This window comes from Populus trichocarpa, chromosome 8, assembly GCF_000002775.5.
Source record: "Populus trichocarpa isolate Nisqually-1 chromosome 8, P.trichocarpa_v4.1, whole genome shotgun sequence".
NCBI lineage: Eukaryota > Viridiplantae > Streptophyta > Magnoliopsida > Malpighiales > Salicaceae > Populus > Populus trichocarpa.
Window position 1 is genome coordinate 5,555,370 of NC_037292.2, and position 15,088 is coordinate 5,570,457.

A 15,088-nucleotide genomic window follows, 5' to 3' on the forward strand; every position below is an offset into this window, starting at 1 on the left:
GGAGGAACGTTCGTTTTTGCTGCCTATTTGAACTCCCTCAAGAATTTTGATTTTTTTATTTAAAATTAATTTTTTTAATGTGTTTTTAAATTGTTTTTACGTGTGAATACTAAAAATATGTTTTAAAAAAATATATATTATTTTAATATATTTATAAATAAAAAATAATTTTTACCGTGAAATAAAACACAACCTAGATTTTAAAAGAAAAATAAAAAGATTTATACAAGGAATGTGGAGGAGCAAGATTTCAAACACTAATCAATAAACTCAACCATATATATTTATTATACAAAAATGTAAAACTACTCACAAATTATTGTTAGCTTCAACAATGAATTACTTTCTTGCCTTTAATTGAGAAAATTTAATGATTTTAGTTTACGAGATTTAGTCTTTTTTTAATAACTCGTTAGTTATCAAAAAGACTGTTAATTCTAATTTTTTTGTACATAAGTTTTTTTTTATTGGAATTATTTCATGAAGTAAAAAAATAGTAATAATTTTTTTGTACAGAAGTTAATGACCCAACACCTAAAAATTAAATGGAAGTGCATTCACGGCAATCCCCTGTTTTCAGAGCTGCCTTTTCTTTTGTCTATCTTGTGTGCGTTGGTTATAAAAATTTAAGAAACCGCCCGCCGTCTCAAATCTACCATCTCATCTCATAGATTCCTTCTCCATCCCCAGTGAATACACACGCTCTGGACCCATTAATACTTTCCCAGGAAAAAAATCCCATCTTTTCCTCTGCCTTTTCTTTCTGGTTTCGATGGGAAAGTATGGATTGATTGATCTAGAGAAGCACTTTGCATTCTATGGTGCATACCATAGTAACTCAATAAACATATTGATTCACATGATATTTGTTTGGCCAATCTTTTTCACCGCTTGTTTGATTCTTTATTTCACACCTCCTCTGTTTAGTCTCCCTCAAATCCAGTTATCTCTGTTTGGTTATGGTGTTGTTCTCCTTTTTAACGTTGGGTTCTTTCTTGTTTTGATCTATGCTTTGTTTTATATCTGTTTGGACCCAAAAGCTGGTTCCTTGGCTGCTTTGCTTTGTGCTTTTTGTTGGGTGGCTAGTTCTTTGGTGGCTGGTTGGCTCGGGTTCTCTCTTGCTTGGAAGGTAATTTTTATTATTCTCTTTTGGTGTTATTCTTAGTTTTTGGTTTGTTGGGTATTGAACAATAATGTTCAGTTGTTGGTGATAGCTTTTGGCTCATGGAAATTCAAAAACCGAGAATAATGAGTCTGTTGTGAGGTCTGCCATTTTTTAGTCTTGGCTATTGAAATTTCAATGATAGCTACTTATTCATATGCCTCGTTAATTTTTTTTCTTCTGATGATGATCTGCAACCTGAATACGAAATTTTATACAACTTTGTAGCTACTGTCAAATTGGAAATAATTATGTTGCTGCGTCTTTATTCTTTAAGTTCACCAGAACTCTTTCTCTGGAAGCTGTAGTTTGCATTTATTGTAGAAGCAGAAACATGTCTTTTAGAATAGTAGATGGCTTCTATTTAATAATCCGGTCCTCTTAAAAGTTATATTTTACAAATATTGCGAATTGGCAGGGTCAGAACAAGCATGGAAGAAGAAATTCGAAATCTCTTTCCTTTCCGATGTTCCAATTTGTTTGTCAACGTGGCTTTAATTAATATGGCTCTTCATACAGCCTAATCTGTTGCTATTCTTTGACGTTCTGTATAACAGAAAACTTTAATTAGGAGGCCAGTAATAATTGCAAACCATATGTTTCCTGTAGAGAATATGTCATATTTCACATCTAGAATTCTAGATGGATACTTTTCCTGTAGCCAAGGCTTGAGAAATGTAGGCCTTCTTTGGATTTGAATGGCTCTCTTGGTCCATATCTGACTTTATATGAAGATAAGGCAGTTGTTTGGAATCTGGGTATTGGCTGTAAATTTGACTGGTGAACAACCTGAATCTATCCATTTTTCTTACTGTGCCATGCTGGGTGCTGGAATCAAGAGGAGGATTGAATCGGTGTGTACTCGATTGACACTAATGTCTGATAAATAAGAAGGGGATGATGAATGTAATGCTTCTTGGTTCAGAGCCCCCATGGCTTAAATTGTTATTGGATTTGATCCAATTTTGAGAAATGGTGTTTTGGAGGTAGATGTCAGATCCAATCTCAATAATGGAGTATCATGAGTCTTGTTAGTTGGATCAAAGTAGTTATTGATTTTTTACGGCTGCAAGCGGTGTTACAGGATAATGCAGTACAGAAGTGTTTCTAAGGCATGCTTCTTCACTGATCATTTTGTTGGACATTATCACATGGATTTGTGTGATAATTTCCTTGTACAATTTATTTTAAATATTTGCTGCGCATAAACATCTGATTCATGTACCATTTAAATCTGACTCTGTACATTCATGCATCATGCATTTTCTTTCAACAATGCAAACCAAGAGATGGTGTTTTTGTTTTGTTTCATTCAATTTTAAAGACAAAAAAATTGTTCTCCAGGTTGTTCTGGTGGCTCAAATAGTTTGTTGGACTGGACAGTTCATCGGGCATGGGGTCTTTGAGGTAATTGATCTTGTGATCTGGAGTTATTAAAGTTTGGTTATATTAAAATGTGCCTCAAGTTCAGATAATTTCCTGCAGAAACGAGCCCCTGCACTTTTGGATAACCTCATTCAAGCCTTTATAATGGCTCCCTTCTTTGTGCTGCTGGAGGTATAACTTCTAGTTTAATCTTCTTCGTCATCTGCGTGCATTTTTTTTTTTTTTTTTGACAATTTGATCTCAAAACTATGGTGGTTATGTTGCCTTGCTTCAGGCTCTTCAAACCTCTTTCGGTTATGAACCGTACCCAGGGTTCCATGCTAGTGTTCAAGCAAGGATTGATGCTGAAATAAAAGAGTGGCGAGAGAAGAAGCTTAAGTTGCTTAGTTAAACTGGAGCCTTTTCAATAAACATCATTGATCAGTTTATATCCCTTTACCACCAAACAAAATCATGCCACATCTTCTAAACAATATCACTGATCAACACAATGTACCTGGAACTTTATTGTGAGTTGAGTGTGTGATTATATTTTATTCCCTGTACTTATTTTCTGTTGATAAAGCTTCGAAATAGTATTGGATACGAAATGCATTTCTTCTTTCCTCTTCTCAACCCTGGGAATATCTGTGATTAGTTTTTAATCCCTGTGATTACTCTCGCGGAGGGACAGCATCTTTAGCGAAGCTTTTTTGCTATTTTACCCACTTTTTACCCTTTTCTTTCCCTTTACTCAACGTGATTCAGAATGCCGGTTTTGTTTTTTATTTTGTAACTCAATGTGACTTGTGAGAGAACAAGTTCCATTTTCTCAGATGCAATATTTGCGCCGACATAATAACTGGAGTAACATGAAATGGTTTTTAACTATACGAGTGGAGCGGCACAACTCTACTTGAGAACAGGAATGTATACAAGCTGCTTGCTGTTTAAACCTTAAACCAATTGTCATTATATTTAGCTCGAAGTGACATGACTTCGAAATTTCATGGAAATTGATTGCATCTACCTCGGATTAACATCAAGATAACGCCTTCTAGACTTACGATTTCCTGGCTATCCTAAGCTTCAGGCCATGTGCCATCGAGAGTGTTGTCATCATTCTGTAATCTACTGAATGATTTGGAACTAAACTAAAGCTGAAAAATCTACACAATAAGGCCAGTGCCATCTTCATTTGGAGATATGCAGAGTCCTTACCCAGGCATATCCTTGGTCCAGCCTGTGGAATATCAGAATCAATGATCGCGAGCGACCTTAATTTTCAAGAAAACACAAATCATACGGAACAATGATTAAGCATTAACATACTGGTTGTGAGCGTGAATTCTTTTTAACTTACTTGAAATGCAGTGAACTTGAACGGGGATGCATTTTGGAAGAAACCATCTTTGAGCCATCTCTCAGGCTTGAATGAAGCTGCATCAGGACCCCAATTATACTCCATTCTACCCATGGAATAGGGAACATAAGTAACCATGCCTCCTGCTTTTACTTTGGTTCCATCAGGCAAGACATCGTCCTCCAGGATACCCTTGGGGTCCTGCAATCATTCAATAACAGTTATTGAGCTGTCTACTGTTGTCATGTTTTCTGTGAAAAGCTTGTATATCATAACCAAGATTTCCAAGACTAGATTCCCCTTTTCTCTAGCTATATGAACTTAATCATCTATGTTTTCTATTATCCAAAGTTTTTAGACGGTTTTCAGTGAATACATTGGTTCAATACATTAGGCATACCTGAGGGACTGCTGGATACAAACGAAGTGTCTCTGTGATCACTGCATGCAAATAGTATAATCTTCCCAAGGAATCATAAGTCAGAAATCCTGCAAATTGCATTACCCTTTGACTGAAAGATTCAGGATCTTCTGTGTTTATCTGATGCAACTTAACATTCTCTTCCTTTGCCCTATCCTCTTCAAAAAATTTGAGCTCGGAGTAAAGCTTCTCGGCTACATGGTTATGTGTCATTACCATGTATATAGCCCATGAGAGAGTTGTTGCTGTTGTATCTCTCCCTGCTATCACAAAGTTCAGGACAACATCTCTTAGGCTTTTGTCTGTCAAGTTGCTTTCCGGGTCTTCACCTAGCTCAATGAACCTTGATAGTATGTCATGCTTCATCTGACAGCGACCATAAATTTGGTTAGTGAACACAATCCCTTCTATCATTCTAGAGACTAAATCTTTCACAAAGATGACGTTACCTTGTTATTTTTACCAGTGCCTCGCGCTTCTTCTATTTCTGCTTTCCTTTTGCGAATCATGGAGTAGGTGAAATCATCAACGATTTTAATGCTCTTATCAAGTAGAGCCTCTGAACCCACATTAAGAAATTTCTTTACTTTCCACAATGGATCGATGAACCGAAGCGTCACGATGATGTTGGCAGTATCAAATGCCTGAGCAAAGCGATTGTCTGGTAGGCTGGGAGTCAGCGTTCCAATTTCTACTCCAAACCCAACTTTGCATATGGAGTCCAAAGTCATCCTCATTAACAATCCCTGTAAAAGAGAAATTGTGAGCTTTATTTATAACCAGAGAAATCCTCGCAAGTTCTATTCGAAAATCAAAAGTGGTCTGAATAGCTTCTTTCACAATGCTTTTAGGCTCGACTTCTGTGAGGAAAACTGAAAATTCGACTATAGTTTTATTTTCAATGTTATGTAGAACAGGGTTGGATGATTTTATTTTCATGGTGTTCAAAATGTGCTCTAACCTTATGGCAATAAATGATACTGAAAACTAAAAACTTTTAAAAGTTACCTGCATTTCTACTTCTTGATTGTGGAAAGATGCTTGACTAAGAATAGAAGAGAGCTTCAAGCTATACTCCCTGAAGACTACTGTGCTAAAGTCCCTTAAATTCCTGGAAGCAAACTCAAAACTAGCAGTCTTCCTCTGCTTCCTCCAGAGTTCTCCATCTACATTAAATATCCCATCTCCAAGCAGGACTTCCATATATGAGTGGTATGTCTCACCCTTCAATGAAATTTCAAATCCCATTATTATCATATATAGAGAGAGTTACGAGAGATCCTTAAAACCCAAAAACTTGGTAGGGTGAAAATTCAATGTCAATGCAGATACGTTATTGAACTCAGAATAGATGAGTAAATAATATATTGTTTTACAAGCGGTTACCTTGGGATAATTAGCAAAGTTGGTCTTGAGGACATGTTCTACATTAGCAGGATCTGCAATGTAAGTATATGTTGTGAATGGCATTGGTACAACCACCGTTCTTAACTCAGACAGGTATTTAACAAGCCAGTCATGCATTTGATTATAGTTCATAAACTGCTCAATTGCTGCTCCTACAATCGGCCATGTTTTCGGGCCTCTCTTTTGCCTCTGGTTCCATCTGTGGATAAAAATCCATGACAAAACCATGCAAGCTAGCATCAATACCATTCCCATGTTGTAGCCACATGAATTAGAAGAAACTAATGGAAGATTCTTATCTTCCTCCATTGATTATAAAATTCGAAGGGCAAAAATATTGAAAGTATTGGTAGAGAAGGCCTAACTGGAATTGATTCTTATAATGGAGTCTGGCAAAGGTAACTGGGAAGTTGGTAAAGAAGTGGTGAACCTTATGAACTACTGAATTAGCTAGTTTTCTGTGTCAACAATCTTTGTGTGCTTTAGGCATCCTCTAGATAAAATAATGCCTCATCTCTTTTTTGCTCTTAACCTAATTTACCGTAGACAAGCAATCACTCGGGCCATAACTTGATGGTTGCATTCGCTCCTTGAGGCTCTAGACTTGTGTGCACACCTCTAACTCTACAGTCTGTATTTGCCAATGACCATCCAAAAGTAGTGCTCAATAATAATAATGATAGCAACGATTTCCATAAGTAGCGGCAATTACTCTCAGTATACGTAGAATATCAGAATTAAATTTCTGACCCGGTCGAGTTTATAGCTGATCCAATATTGACTCAGTCTGAGAAGCAGGTAATGGATAGAACCTATAATGGAATTCAACCTTCCTAATGCAACTAGATGTGCTGATGATGTAATGATCGGAATCTAAAGCCTCTAAAGCTCTTACCTGTATAAATCGCTATCAAGCTAAAGACAAATTAACCCATGCACCCACCGAAACACTTGGTTAGTTGCATCAATAAAATTTGCTTTCCACATTGTTTTTGACCAATCTCAAAATTAACATTTCAATATTTTTCTTAAAAAGGTGAGATTTACTTTCCAAAGTTCGAAAAATAATGATATAAAGTGCATGACCGGCTGCATATCTGCTCGATATGGTGATAATTACATTTCTGTATTGTTTGTGGCCATCCTGGGTTTTAGCTAACAAAAGAACCAGCAGCAATGTCTTCTGACTTTCACTAACAGAAGCACCACTTTAATTTACATAAATCTTTGGGAATTTTTTTATATATATTGAGGCCGGCTGCCTTGGATTAAGGGATATTTATAAATTGCGCGCCCAGAACAAAAGGAGACACCTTCAAGCTTGTCCTATATGTGTGAAAATAATATATATTTTTTAGATGCCTAGTAGGTGCCTGCCACATTAAAGAAACTGCAAGTGTCTGGTTCACAGTTGACAACTGCGCAAGATAAATGTATATATGTCCTAACAAACAATTTGTACATTTCTAATTGGGATGTTAACCACTGTGTTGTCTTCAATATGATGATAAACCCAAATTTTCTTGATTCAATGGTCAAAAGACTCAAAACCATGCAAGTCACTGGAATCCATACATCGTTGGGTTCATAAATAGTGGCTGGTTTAAGGTACTGCCCTGCAGGTTCCCCTGAAACTTCCCACGATCTGTGTGTTGGAGAGACATCTGTCCTAGCTGGATTTTTTCAACGTGGTCAGTTCCAGCATTGCTCATGAGGTTTTGGAGATCAAGATTTGAATTGTATGTGTCACCACTCAAGAGTTGGGAAATTGAACCCAGGTACTCCAATTCTAACAGATGAGAAAGAGAACATGTTCTTGGAAATTTCATCATTTGTTGTTCACTAACATCATTAGCTGGGGTGACGTCCAAATGGGCATCTACTGTATTTTCTGTTTTCTCCTCTAAATGTCCTATCGTGTGCCTCTTTTTGTAAATTCTACATAGGACCCAGTCATCCAACTGAAACACAAAAAACAAAAACCATGGTCAAATAAAAAAAATGCACAAATGTAAATTGAATGGCAAATAATCGTAATAATATCCAATGATACATATTCACTGTAGGGAGGAAAAGAAGCGAAAAAAGGAGCTTACTCTCATGGATCCATTTTGCTTGTTGGCTTGTTTTCTTGGATCATTTAAGCGATACTCATGCATAATCCAATCTGTCTTGGCACCCTTTGGTGGCCTGCCCTTGTAAAAAACAAGAGCTTTCTTGACACCAACATATTTAGATCCGCTGTGGATGGCCTTGTCTGTGCCCGTGGCCTTCCAATACCCCGACACGGTTGCTCTGTTAGGCCTCACTCCATTTGGGTACTTGCGGTCACGAGGGGTAAAGAAGTACCACTCATTTTCTCCAAATTCTGCCTTCTCTACATCACATAAGTTAAACAATCAATATCACAAGGCCTAGCTAGAAACAGTCAAGCATGATTATGAATTACAAGGACACTTTAAATTGCATGGGCGCAGAAAAGAAAACCCTTTAATTTGAAACCAACCAGGTAATTGCCAGGGATCAAATTTGTAAATATCAACTTCTGGTATAATAGATGCAGGGCATGGCCTGGAAGTGGCTTGGTTACGAAGGTAGTACACGATCAATTCCTCATCGGTAGGGTGGAACCTAAAACCAGGAGGAAGCTGGTTATAGATGGTTTTTCCTTGCATTTTTTTTTGCTCAAAAAAGACAGGTGGTGTTTAAAAAGAAAGACAGAAGCTTGGGGTAGTTTGCTAATAAGATTAAAGAGACCTCATGATGAAGACTTGGCTAAGGTAGGGAGGGAGGAGAGGGGATGGCTTGAGAGAAATGAAGGTGTTTGAAATGTTTGCAAGGAGATGGCTGGCCCTTTTATTTTTGAGGTTTTTTTGTCCTGTTGTGGGTGCATGGTTTTGATTGGTTGTTTTGTTGACTTGAATACCTCGGATGATAACTAGGTAGCCATACTCGCATTGAGTGTAAAGATTGAGGACACCTTCTAAATCTGACTTTTATGCTTGATTCTTTGCACTTGCTCTTTCGAATCATGATATAATTGTTGTTTTTTTTTAATATTTTGTTATTAAAAAATATCTTTTTTATTTTTTAAAAATTATTTTTTATATTAATATATTAAAACAAACTAAAAATACTAAAAAAAAAATTAGTAAAGAAAATTTTAAAAAAATTCAAATTTTTTCAAAATTATTTTTAAATATAAAAACAGACCTTTATGTACAAAGAATATCCAATAAGATATTTTCATTGAAAAGTCCAACTCTTTTGGCACTATTGTTGTTCCATGTATTATATCTGTATGCTTCTTCAAGTATTTTCAATCGAAATTTTCCTCTTTTGGAATTCTTCTTTATATAAAGTGGTCAAATTAGACATGATCAAATAATTTGATGTTCAAATGCTATGCAATGACTTTAAAGTTGGGATTAATTGTTTGTTTTGGGAGTATGGTAGAGTTTATTTTCCTAAGTGTTTTTTACTTGAAAATATATTAAAATAATATATTTTTATTTTTAATATCAGCATATAAAAATAAAAAAACATAAAAAAATAATTCAAAACTAAAAAGAAAAATACAATTGAACCGTAATGTTAAACAACACCTAAACAACTTGTATAATAGGCCGTGTTTTTAAGGTAGTGTTTAATGTTATGGTAGTAGTTATGTTTCAAAGTATTTTTTGTTTGGAAATGTGTTAAAATAATATTTTTTTATTTTAAAATCAACACATTAAAATAATATAAAAATATCTAAAAAAATAATATAAAAAAATCAAATTTTATCAAAAACATGGCAAATAGTTGTTGCCAAACATATTCTAAGTGAGCTAAGCATGTACTTTCAAGAGCTTTGGACCAAATATACACCTTGTATATATTTTTATTTTATAAAATGATAAAAAAAAATGAATTTTGTTTTTAAATATTAGTATCCGAGTTAATTTAAATACATCTTAACTAATTCTATAAATTCTAAAAATAATAATTATATAAATCTTTAATGAATTTAAAATTTATAAAATTTAAACAGGTAGTTTTTAAATAGCAAATTATACCTAATCAAAGATTAGATTGAAATTATTCTTGCATCCAGACTTTTTGGCGGAGGGAATTTGCTTTATAAAACCATTCTTGCAGGGTCGTGTATTGAGTTTTTCTTTCAAAACCCAGTCGGTTCCTCGTGTGAGCAAGGTAATGGTTGAGAAGAGAGTGCGGTCCGTTTTACAACTCGAGAGATTAGCTCTTCTGGGGTTGCTATCAGCACCTCCCCGTGAAACGACACGTGTCCTGCCAAAAGTAGGAGTAGTAGACTAGGGATAAGCATCGGGGGAAATTGTAGGCCAGTGTTTTATACTCTGTGGTTCTTATCTAGCCACCTCACGCACCCTGTCCTGATTGGCTTAAACCAGCTTCCTTGATCACTGCATTAATCAATCTTTTAATGAATACGTGTTGATATTATGAGGTCATCCGGATTAACATCAAACCAACCCTTCCAGTGATTACTTTTATAGGATGTCAAGAAATGGGACGGAATATTCTATGAATCTCAGCCGTTAGATGCAGCCTCCTTTTTTGGGCATAGCATGCGTCACCAGTTGGTGGCTTGTTTTTATTGACCCGCCCAGGTTTTGTTTTCTTGTTTTGTCCTCTAGGATGGAGATGATGAAGCATCCACGTACGCATTACAGAAATGGGAATAGAATAGCTTTGGGAGCTAGGTTGATTAAGGAAAGGATTAGGTCATAACCCAACTAAGATGTGGGTCCTTTCTCGAGATTAGGAGAGGATTAGATCATGAAGATGCCGGTTTTGGAAACAAAACATGACAGATGTGAAGTCGATTAGATCCTAGAAGTTCATCTGGGAAACAAAAAAGTTTGAGAATTGGCTGCTGATGCATGCAATAAAAAAATCAAGGTAAAAGTTGCGGCTATCCTTCTTGGATTTTCTCTCCTTTTTTTTTTTTTTACTTGGTCCAAGCTTGCTGCTTGGTATTTGGATAGATAGAATCATAAAAAAAATTTAAAACAAATTACTTGTTATGTGAGTTTTTTTTTTTTTTTATTGTTGTGGAGGTTGTTTTTTAAAAGTAATTTTTATTTAAAAAATATAATGTATTAAAATAATTTTTATTTTTATTTTTATTTTTTTGATATTAGTATATCAAAACTATAAAAAAAATTAAAAATATATTTATCTGACATATTTTTAAGTAAAACATATTAAAAAACAGAAGCTATTATATTCTCAACATCTTTTTCATCTTGTATTTATGCACTTTTTATTTCAAGTTTTAGAAAAATCGTTCATTGTTTTTCATCTTGACATCAACTATATATATATGTACATGCATTATATTTTTGTCATTGCTACTCCCTCCTATCAATGGACGAGATTAGCGTTGTTAAAATTTGATCACTGACTTCATGTCTTGTTAAGATTGTTCCAGACAATTTAAAATATAAAAAATCGGTCGTAAAATATTAGTTCGGTCCCGGTCTTCTTGATGTTTTGTAATGAACTTTTTAATCGGATTAGTTGTGTGACCATTTTTCACGATTGCGATCAATATTGTTGTAAATTTATCATGCTTGGAGGGTTAGTTAGTTGACTTATGTTTGTACGTAATGGAGTTTGATTTAGATTGAGACATTTTTTTGTTTTTGCTTATGAACCTGTTTTTTGAACAAAAAAACATTTCAAGAAGTATGAAAAATAAATGTGCACTTAGTTTTGCGAGGTTGTAGTGTTGTTATTGGGTCATTGGGTTTTATTTTTTACTTTGATTTTTCATCTTGTTTTCTCAATTTCTTTTAAATAAAAAAGGTTGCACGTATTTAAACAATCATTGTAATTTTTTATAGATAAATGAAATTGAGATATTAAATCGAACGACAACTTGTTGCATGTAATATTTTAAATATATGTACCTCTAGATTCATCATAAAGTATAAGACCTATGTATTTGGTTTTTTATCTAGCTTTGAAAAAAAAATCATCAACAAAAATCTAGAGTGGAAAGGAGGCTTGTAGCTCGAGGAGCAAAACATTATTCATTATAATAATATATTAACAAAATTACCCTTAAATTATGGAACTTTTGAACTAAATTTTTTAGGCAAGATGGTCTTTTCACAATGATATAATTGTTTTTTATAAATTATATGGGGTTAGATTAATCCTTTTGTTTCTTATTGCATAATAAAATCACTAATATAACTCTAAAAAAAAATATCTTTCACTATAACGAGTTTCAGTCTTTTTAATTTTTTAAAGTGTAAATACTTTACAGCTCTTTAATTAAAATATCCAAATAAACTCTTTGATATTTTTACAGTGATTTTTTTTTTGTAATATTGAGTTAGTTTAGGGTCGTTGTTGTATTGTTAGTAAATATTAAATATTTAAAAAAACTTGCTAACACATTGGGTCGTCCAACAACCAAAACCCATCTTCATCAACGGTGTTGAAATCCTCACAACGCCCCCCCTTCGCGATGGGACGATGTATGTTTCAAATTTCCAACTGGTTTGGTGGTGGCGACCCCCCCTTCTCTCTCTCTTCTAGATTTTCATGTTAACCCCTTAAAAATTCTTTTTAATTTGTTAACTTTTCATATTTGGTCCTTGTTATAAAAATTGTATCTTTTTCATTGTTGTTTATTTTTTTTGAAATCATTTTTGAAATTGATTTTTTTTTTTACAATTTACCCTCCTTGTTTTATTTTTCGATAAGTTTAATCTTTATTCTTTTGATTTCTTTATTTTTTCCTTTGGAAAGTTTTTAAAATTGGTTGGCAATGAATTTTCTTAATTGAACCTGGAGCCGGGGTTTCATGAATTTAGAAGGTCCGTCTGAGTTTGTTTGGTTTTTTTTATTTTTCTTTATCTAAGCTAATTTTTTTTCTCATTTCTCATTCTTCAGTATTTATTTAATCGGAGACCAAGTTTCCCTCCTTTTCCAACTTGCTTTATGTGGAATTTTTTGTTGGTTTTGAAAATGACTTGATTATCTCGAGTCTTTTAATTTACCATTCTTTGTTTTTTTTTAATTCTTTAAATAGATACCCTCAACTCCATCCTTTAATATTTGAAATGATTCTTTTAAATGATTTGCAAGATTATAATTCCTTTTTTTTATTTCATCCCCTTTTATTTTTCTTTTATCTTTCGAATATAATTCTCATTTTTTCAGTTGTTATTTGTTTAATTTTAGATAAGTTTTTAAATTTATTTTTATTTATTTGATTTTTCTAGCTTTTATATCTTTTGATTTGTTGGATTTATTTTGACTACCCAATATTAAATTGATCGGGAATTAAGATTTTTAATTGAGCCCGAATCTAAAATTTAACGGGTTATGAGTTTGGAATATTTGCTTATGCATTTTTTTTAAAACTGATGTTTTTTTAATTTCATCACTCAACATTTTATATCATTAGTGATTGAGCTTTGTTTTTTATCTTTATCTTTCTTCTATATCCTTTTTTTAACCCTTTTTTCAGGTTTCAATGTTTTTTTTTTTAAGGTTGGTCTATCTAATAGTTTTTTTTCTTAGCTAATCCTATGTCCCAAATATATTTTTTAAATATAAATTAGAGCACATTTATGTTGTCTAAACATCTTTTTTTTCTTTAAAAAATATTATGTCCTGTGACTTAGCGCTCGGGGACACACAAATCTAGTAATAAAACTAAACCTAAACATGTTTTTTTTTTTTAAAAAAAAAAAAAAGCCCTTCCGCTCTGCAAAAACGGGCACTTAGTTTTGGAGGGTTGTGTTGTTGTATTTGTTTTGATTTTGTAACAACGTGTCCTCTCCTTAACTACCCGCTCCCTTTCTTTACCGCGCGGGATCTGCCTTCACGGTTGATAGATCACCTTATATTACTGGTGCAATTTTTTTTTCGTCTTATTTTACTAGAAAATATTTAAAAATATAATAATAGTTGTTTTCTTGTTTAAAAATATATTAAAATATTATTTTTTTATTTTTAAAATATTATTTTTAACATCATAATATCAAAATAATCTAAAAACATAAATAAATTTTTTTTTGAAAAAAAATGTAATTTTTTTCAAAAAAATTTATAATGTAAAAACAAATACTAAATGCAAAAGATTCGTGTATTAGACTAGAGGATGAATTTATATCGTTTTTAAAGACCTAAAACAAGTAAAATACTACATGAATTTCTAAGAAATCGAGTAGAAATAATTATTACCTGGATGCTATGATTAGTTTTGTACTAGAAAGGATTAGATTATTGACTTGGAGATGCTAATGGAGGTTCAATGAAGTGTATGATTTGCCCTTCTCTTTCATAAAGACTTTCCAGCCTTCGTATTCGTCCCCGTTCATATCGAAGGCAAATTCTATTCCTTTATGCTCATTTTCACCCAAGAACGAACCTCAATTGAAGTTCCATGTGATTTTTTTTCACATTTAATTCCCATTAAATAAAAGACTTGGACCATAAAAGGTAAAGTATCTTTTATATATATATATATTAAACAAAGTTGGTCATGGGAATTTTTTAAAAATACCTATTCAAATTGCTTTATTAATAAAACACTAAAAATAATAATGGTGCACCATCTCATGAATTACTTTTTTTTTTTAAAAAAATATATCTATAGATATAATTTTAATTCCATCATTCAACTTGTCGAGAATTGAATTTTATGATTTATTTTAATTTGATTTTTATAAAGTTATCACAACCTCGTGATTATAGTTGTTGATTAAATTGATTGATTTATTTTTTTTAATTGGTATTTTTTTCAGTTACATCATTCAATACTTTATTTATTATGAATCAGGATTTCTTGATTTATTTTCGTTTGCTTTATATGAAATTATCTTGATCTCATGACTCGAATTATGAGTTTGACAAGTTAATTTAAGTTATTTTTTAGTCTTTTTTTAAATTAATTTTTTTATTATTTCATCTCTCAATATTAGATTAATTGAGAATTATATTTTATAATTTATTTTAGTTTATTTTTAAATCTGCTAAGTTGAACAGATTCTATCTGGTCAAACCTCATACAATTTTTTTTTCAGCTAGAAAAAATATTAACAAAGTCTTTTTTTTTTTTCCATTTAAAAAGTTCTGATCCAGCTCATACCACTGCACGAGCCAATAATCTTGAATATAAATAATCAAATTGGTCCACCTCCGTTGTAGCTAACAACTTTAATAATAAATTCAAATGTAGAGGTCCATCAAGCTGGATGATGCTACGTCTACCTTCATATTTGTATAATTCGGAAATTTTTAACCGCCACCACTTTCACTTTTATAGAGATAAAAGTCCCTCTATATGTTAATCCTTATTATTTAATCCCTCCTAATCTTATTT

The 15,088-nt window shown here is 32.8% G+C and overlaps 3 protein-coding genes across 4 annotated transcripts; 1 reads left to right on the forward strand and 2 right to left on the reverse strand.

Annotated features, from left to right (window-relative positions):
* Positions 1-529: 529 nt before the first annotated feature.
* On the forward strand, positions 530-3,138 carry LOC7460699 (2-hydroxy-palmitic acid dioxygenase mpo1). Its single transcript, XM_002311275.4, has 4 exons — positions 530-1,129; positions 2,507-2,569; positions 2,648-2,719; positions 2,823-3,138. Exons 1-4 carry the CDS (start codon positions 773-775, stop codon positions 2,937-2,939), a joined length of 609 nt encoding a protein of 202 aa, XP_002311311.2. The 5' UTR covers positions 530-772; the 3' UTR covers positions 2,940-3,138.
* A 338-nt stretch (positions 3,139-3,476) lies between these two features.
* LOC7460700 (cytochrome P450 704B1) lies at positions 3,477-6,778 on the reverse strand. 2 transcript variants are annotated; one of them, XM_024607211.2, is made up of 7 exons: positions 6,084-6,778; positions 5,698-5,917; positions 5,320-5,535; positions 4,761-5,057; positions 4,291-4,677; positions 3,891-4,091; positions 3,477-3,770 (listed from the first exon to the last, which is right to left on the reverse strand). In XM_024607211.2, the coding sequence occupies exons 2-7, from the start codon at positions 5,848-5,850 to the stop codon at positions 3,591-3,593; spliced, it is 1,434 nt and encodes a 477-aa protein (XP_024462979.1). In that variant the 5' UTR covers positions 5,851-5,917; positions 6,084-6,778; the 3' UTR covers positions 3,477-3,590. The 2 variants fall into 2 exon arrangements, with proteins under 2 accessions (XP_024462979.1, XP_024462978.1); XM_024607210.2 differs by lacking the exon at positions 6,084-6,778 and having other exon boundaries at positions 5,698-6,073.
* A 271-nt stretch (positions 6,779-7,049) lies between these two features.
* Positions 7,050-8,553, reverse strand: LOC7498182 (NAC domain-containing protein 2). Its single transcript, XM_002312220.4, has 3 exons — positions 8,225-8,553; positions 7,815-8,095; positions 7,050-7,679 (listed from the first exon to the last, which is right to left on the reverse strand). The coding sequence occupies exons 1-3, from the start codon at positions 8,391-8,393 to the stop codon at positions 7,278-7,280; spliced, it is 852 nt and encodes a 283-aa protein (XP_002312256.2). The 5' UTR covers positions 8,394-8,553; the 3' UTR covers positions 7,050-7,277.
* Between the last annotated feature and the right edge of the window lie 6,535 nt (positions 8,554-15,088).

Excerpts from the sequence above, each read along its gene's own strand:
- LOC7498182 (XM_002312220.4), bottom strand. The coding sequence starts at position 8,393 with ATGCAAGGAAAAACCATCTATAACCAGCTTCCTCCTGGTTTTAGGTTC. Across the intron at positions 8,096-8,224 it reads TGATCCCTGGCAATTACCTG|AGAAGGCAGAATTTGGAGAA; the intron begins GTTGGTTTCAAA and ends TATGTGATGTAG. Across the intron at positions 7,680-7,814 it reads AGCAAAATGGATCCATGAGA|TTGGATGACTGGGTCCTATG; the intron begins GTAAGCTCCTTT and ends TTTGTGTTTCAG.
- LOC7460700 (XM_024607210.2), bottom strand. The coding sequence starts at position 6,027 with ATGGAGGAAGATAAGAATCTTCCATTAGTTTCTTCTAATTCATGTGGC. Across the intron at positions 4,678-4,760 it reads GCACTGGTAAAAATAACAAG|ATGAAGCATGACATACTATC; the intron begins GTAACGTCATCT and ends GGTCGCTGTCAG. Across the intron at positions 3,771-3,890 it reads TCAAGTTCACTGCATTTCAA|GCTGGACCAAGGATATGCCT; the intron begins GTAAGTTAAAAA and ends GATATTCCACAG.
- LOC7460699 (XM_002311275.4), top strand. The coding sequence starts at position 773 with ATGGGAAAGTATGGATTGATTGATCTAGAGAAGCACTTTGCATTCTAT. Across the intron at positions 1,130-2,506 it reads GGTTCTCTCTTGCTTGGAAG|GTTGTTCTGGTGGCTCAAAT; the intron begins GTAATTTTTATT and ends ATTGTTCTCCAG. Across the intron at positions 2,720-2,822 it reads CCTTCTTTGTGCTGCTGGAG|GCTCTTCAAACCTCTTTCGG; the intron begins GTATAACTTCTA and ends GCCTTGCTTCAG.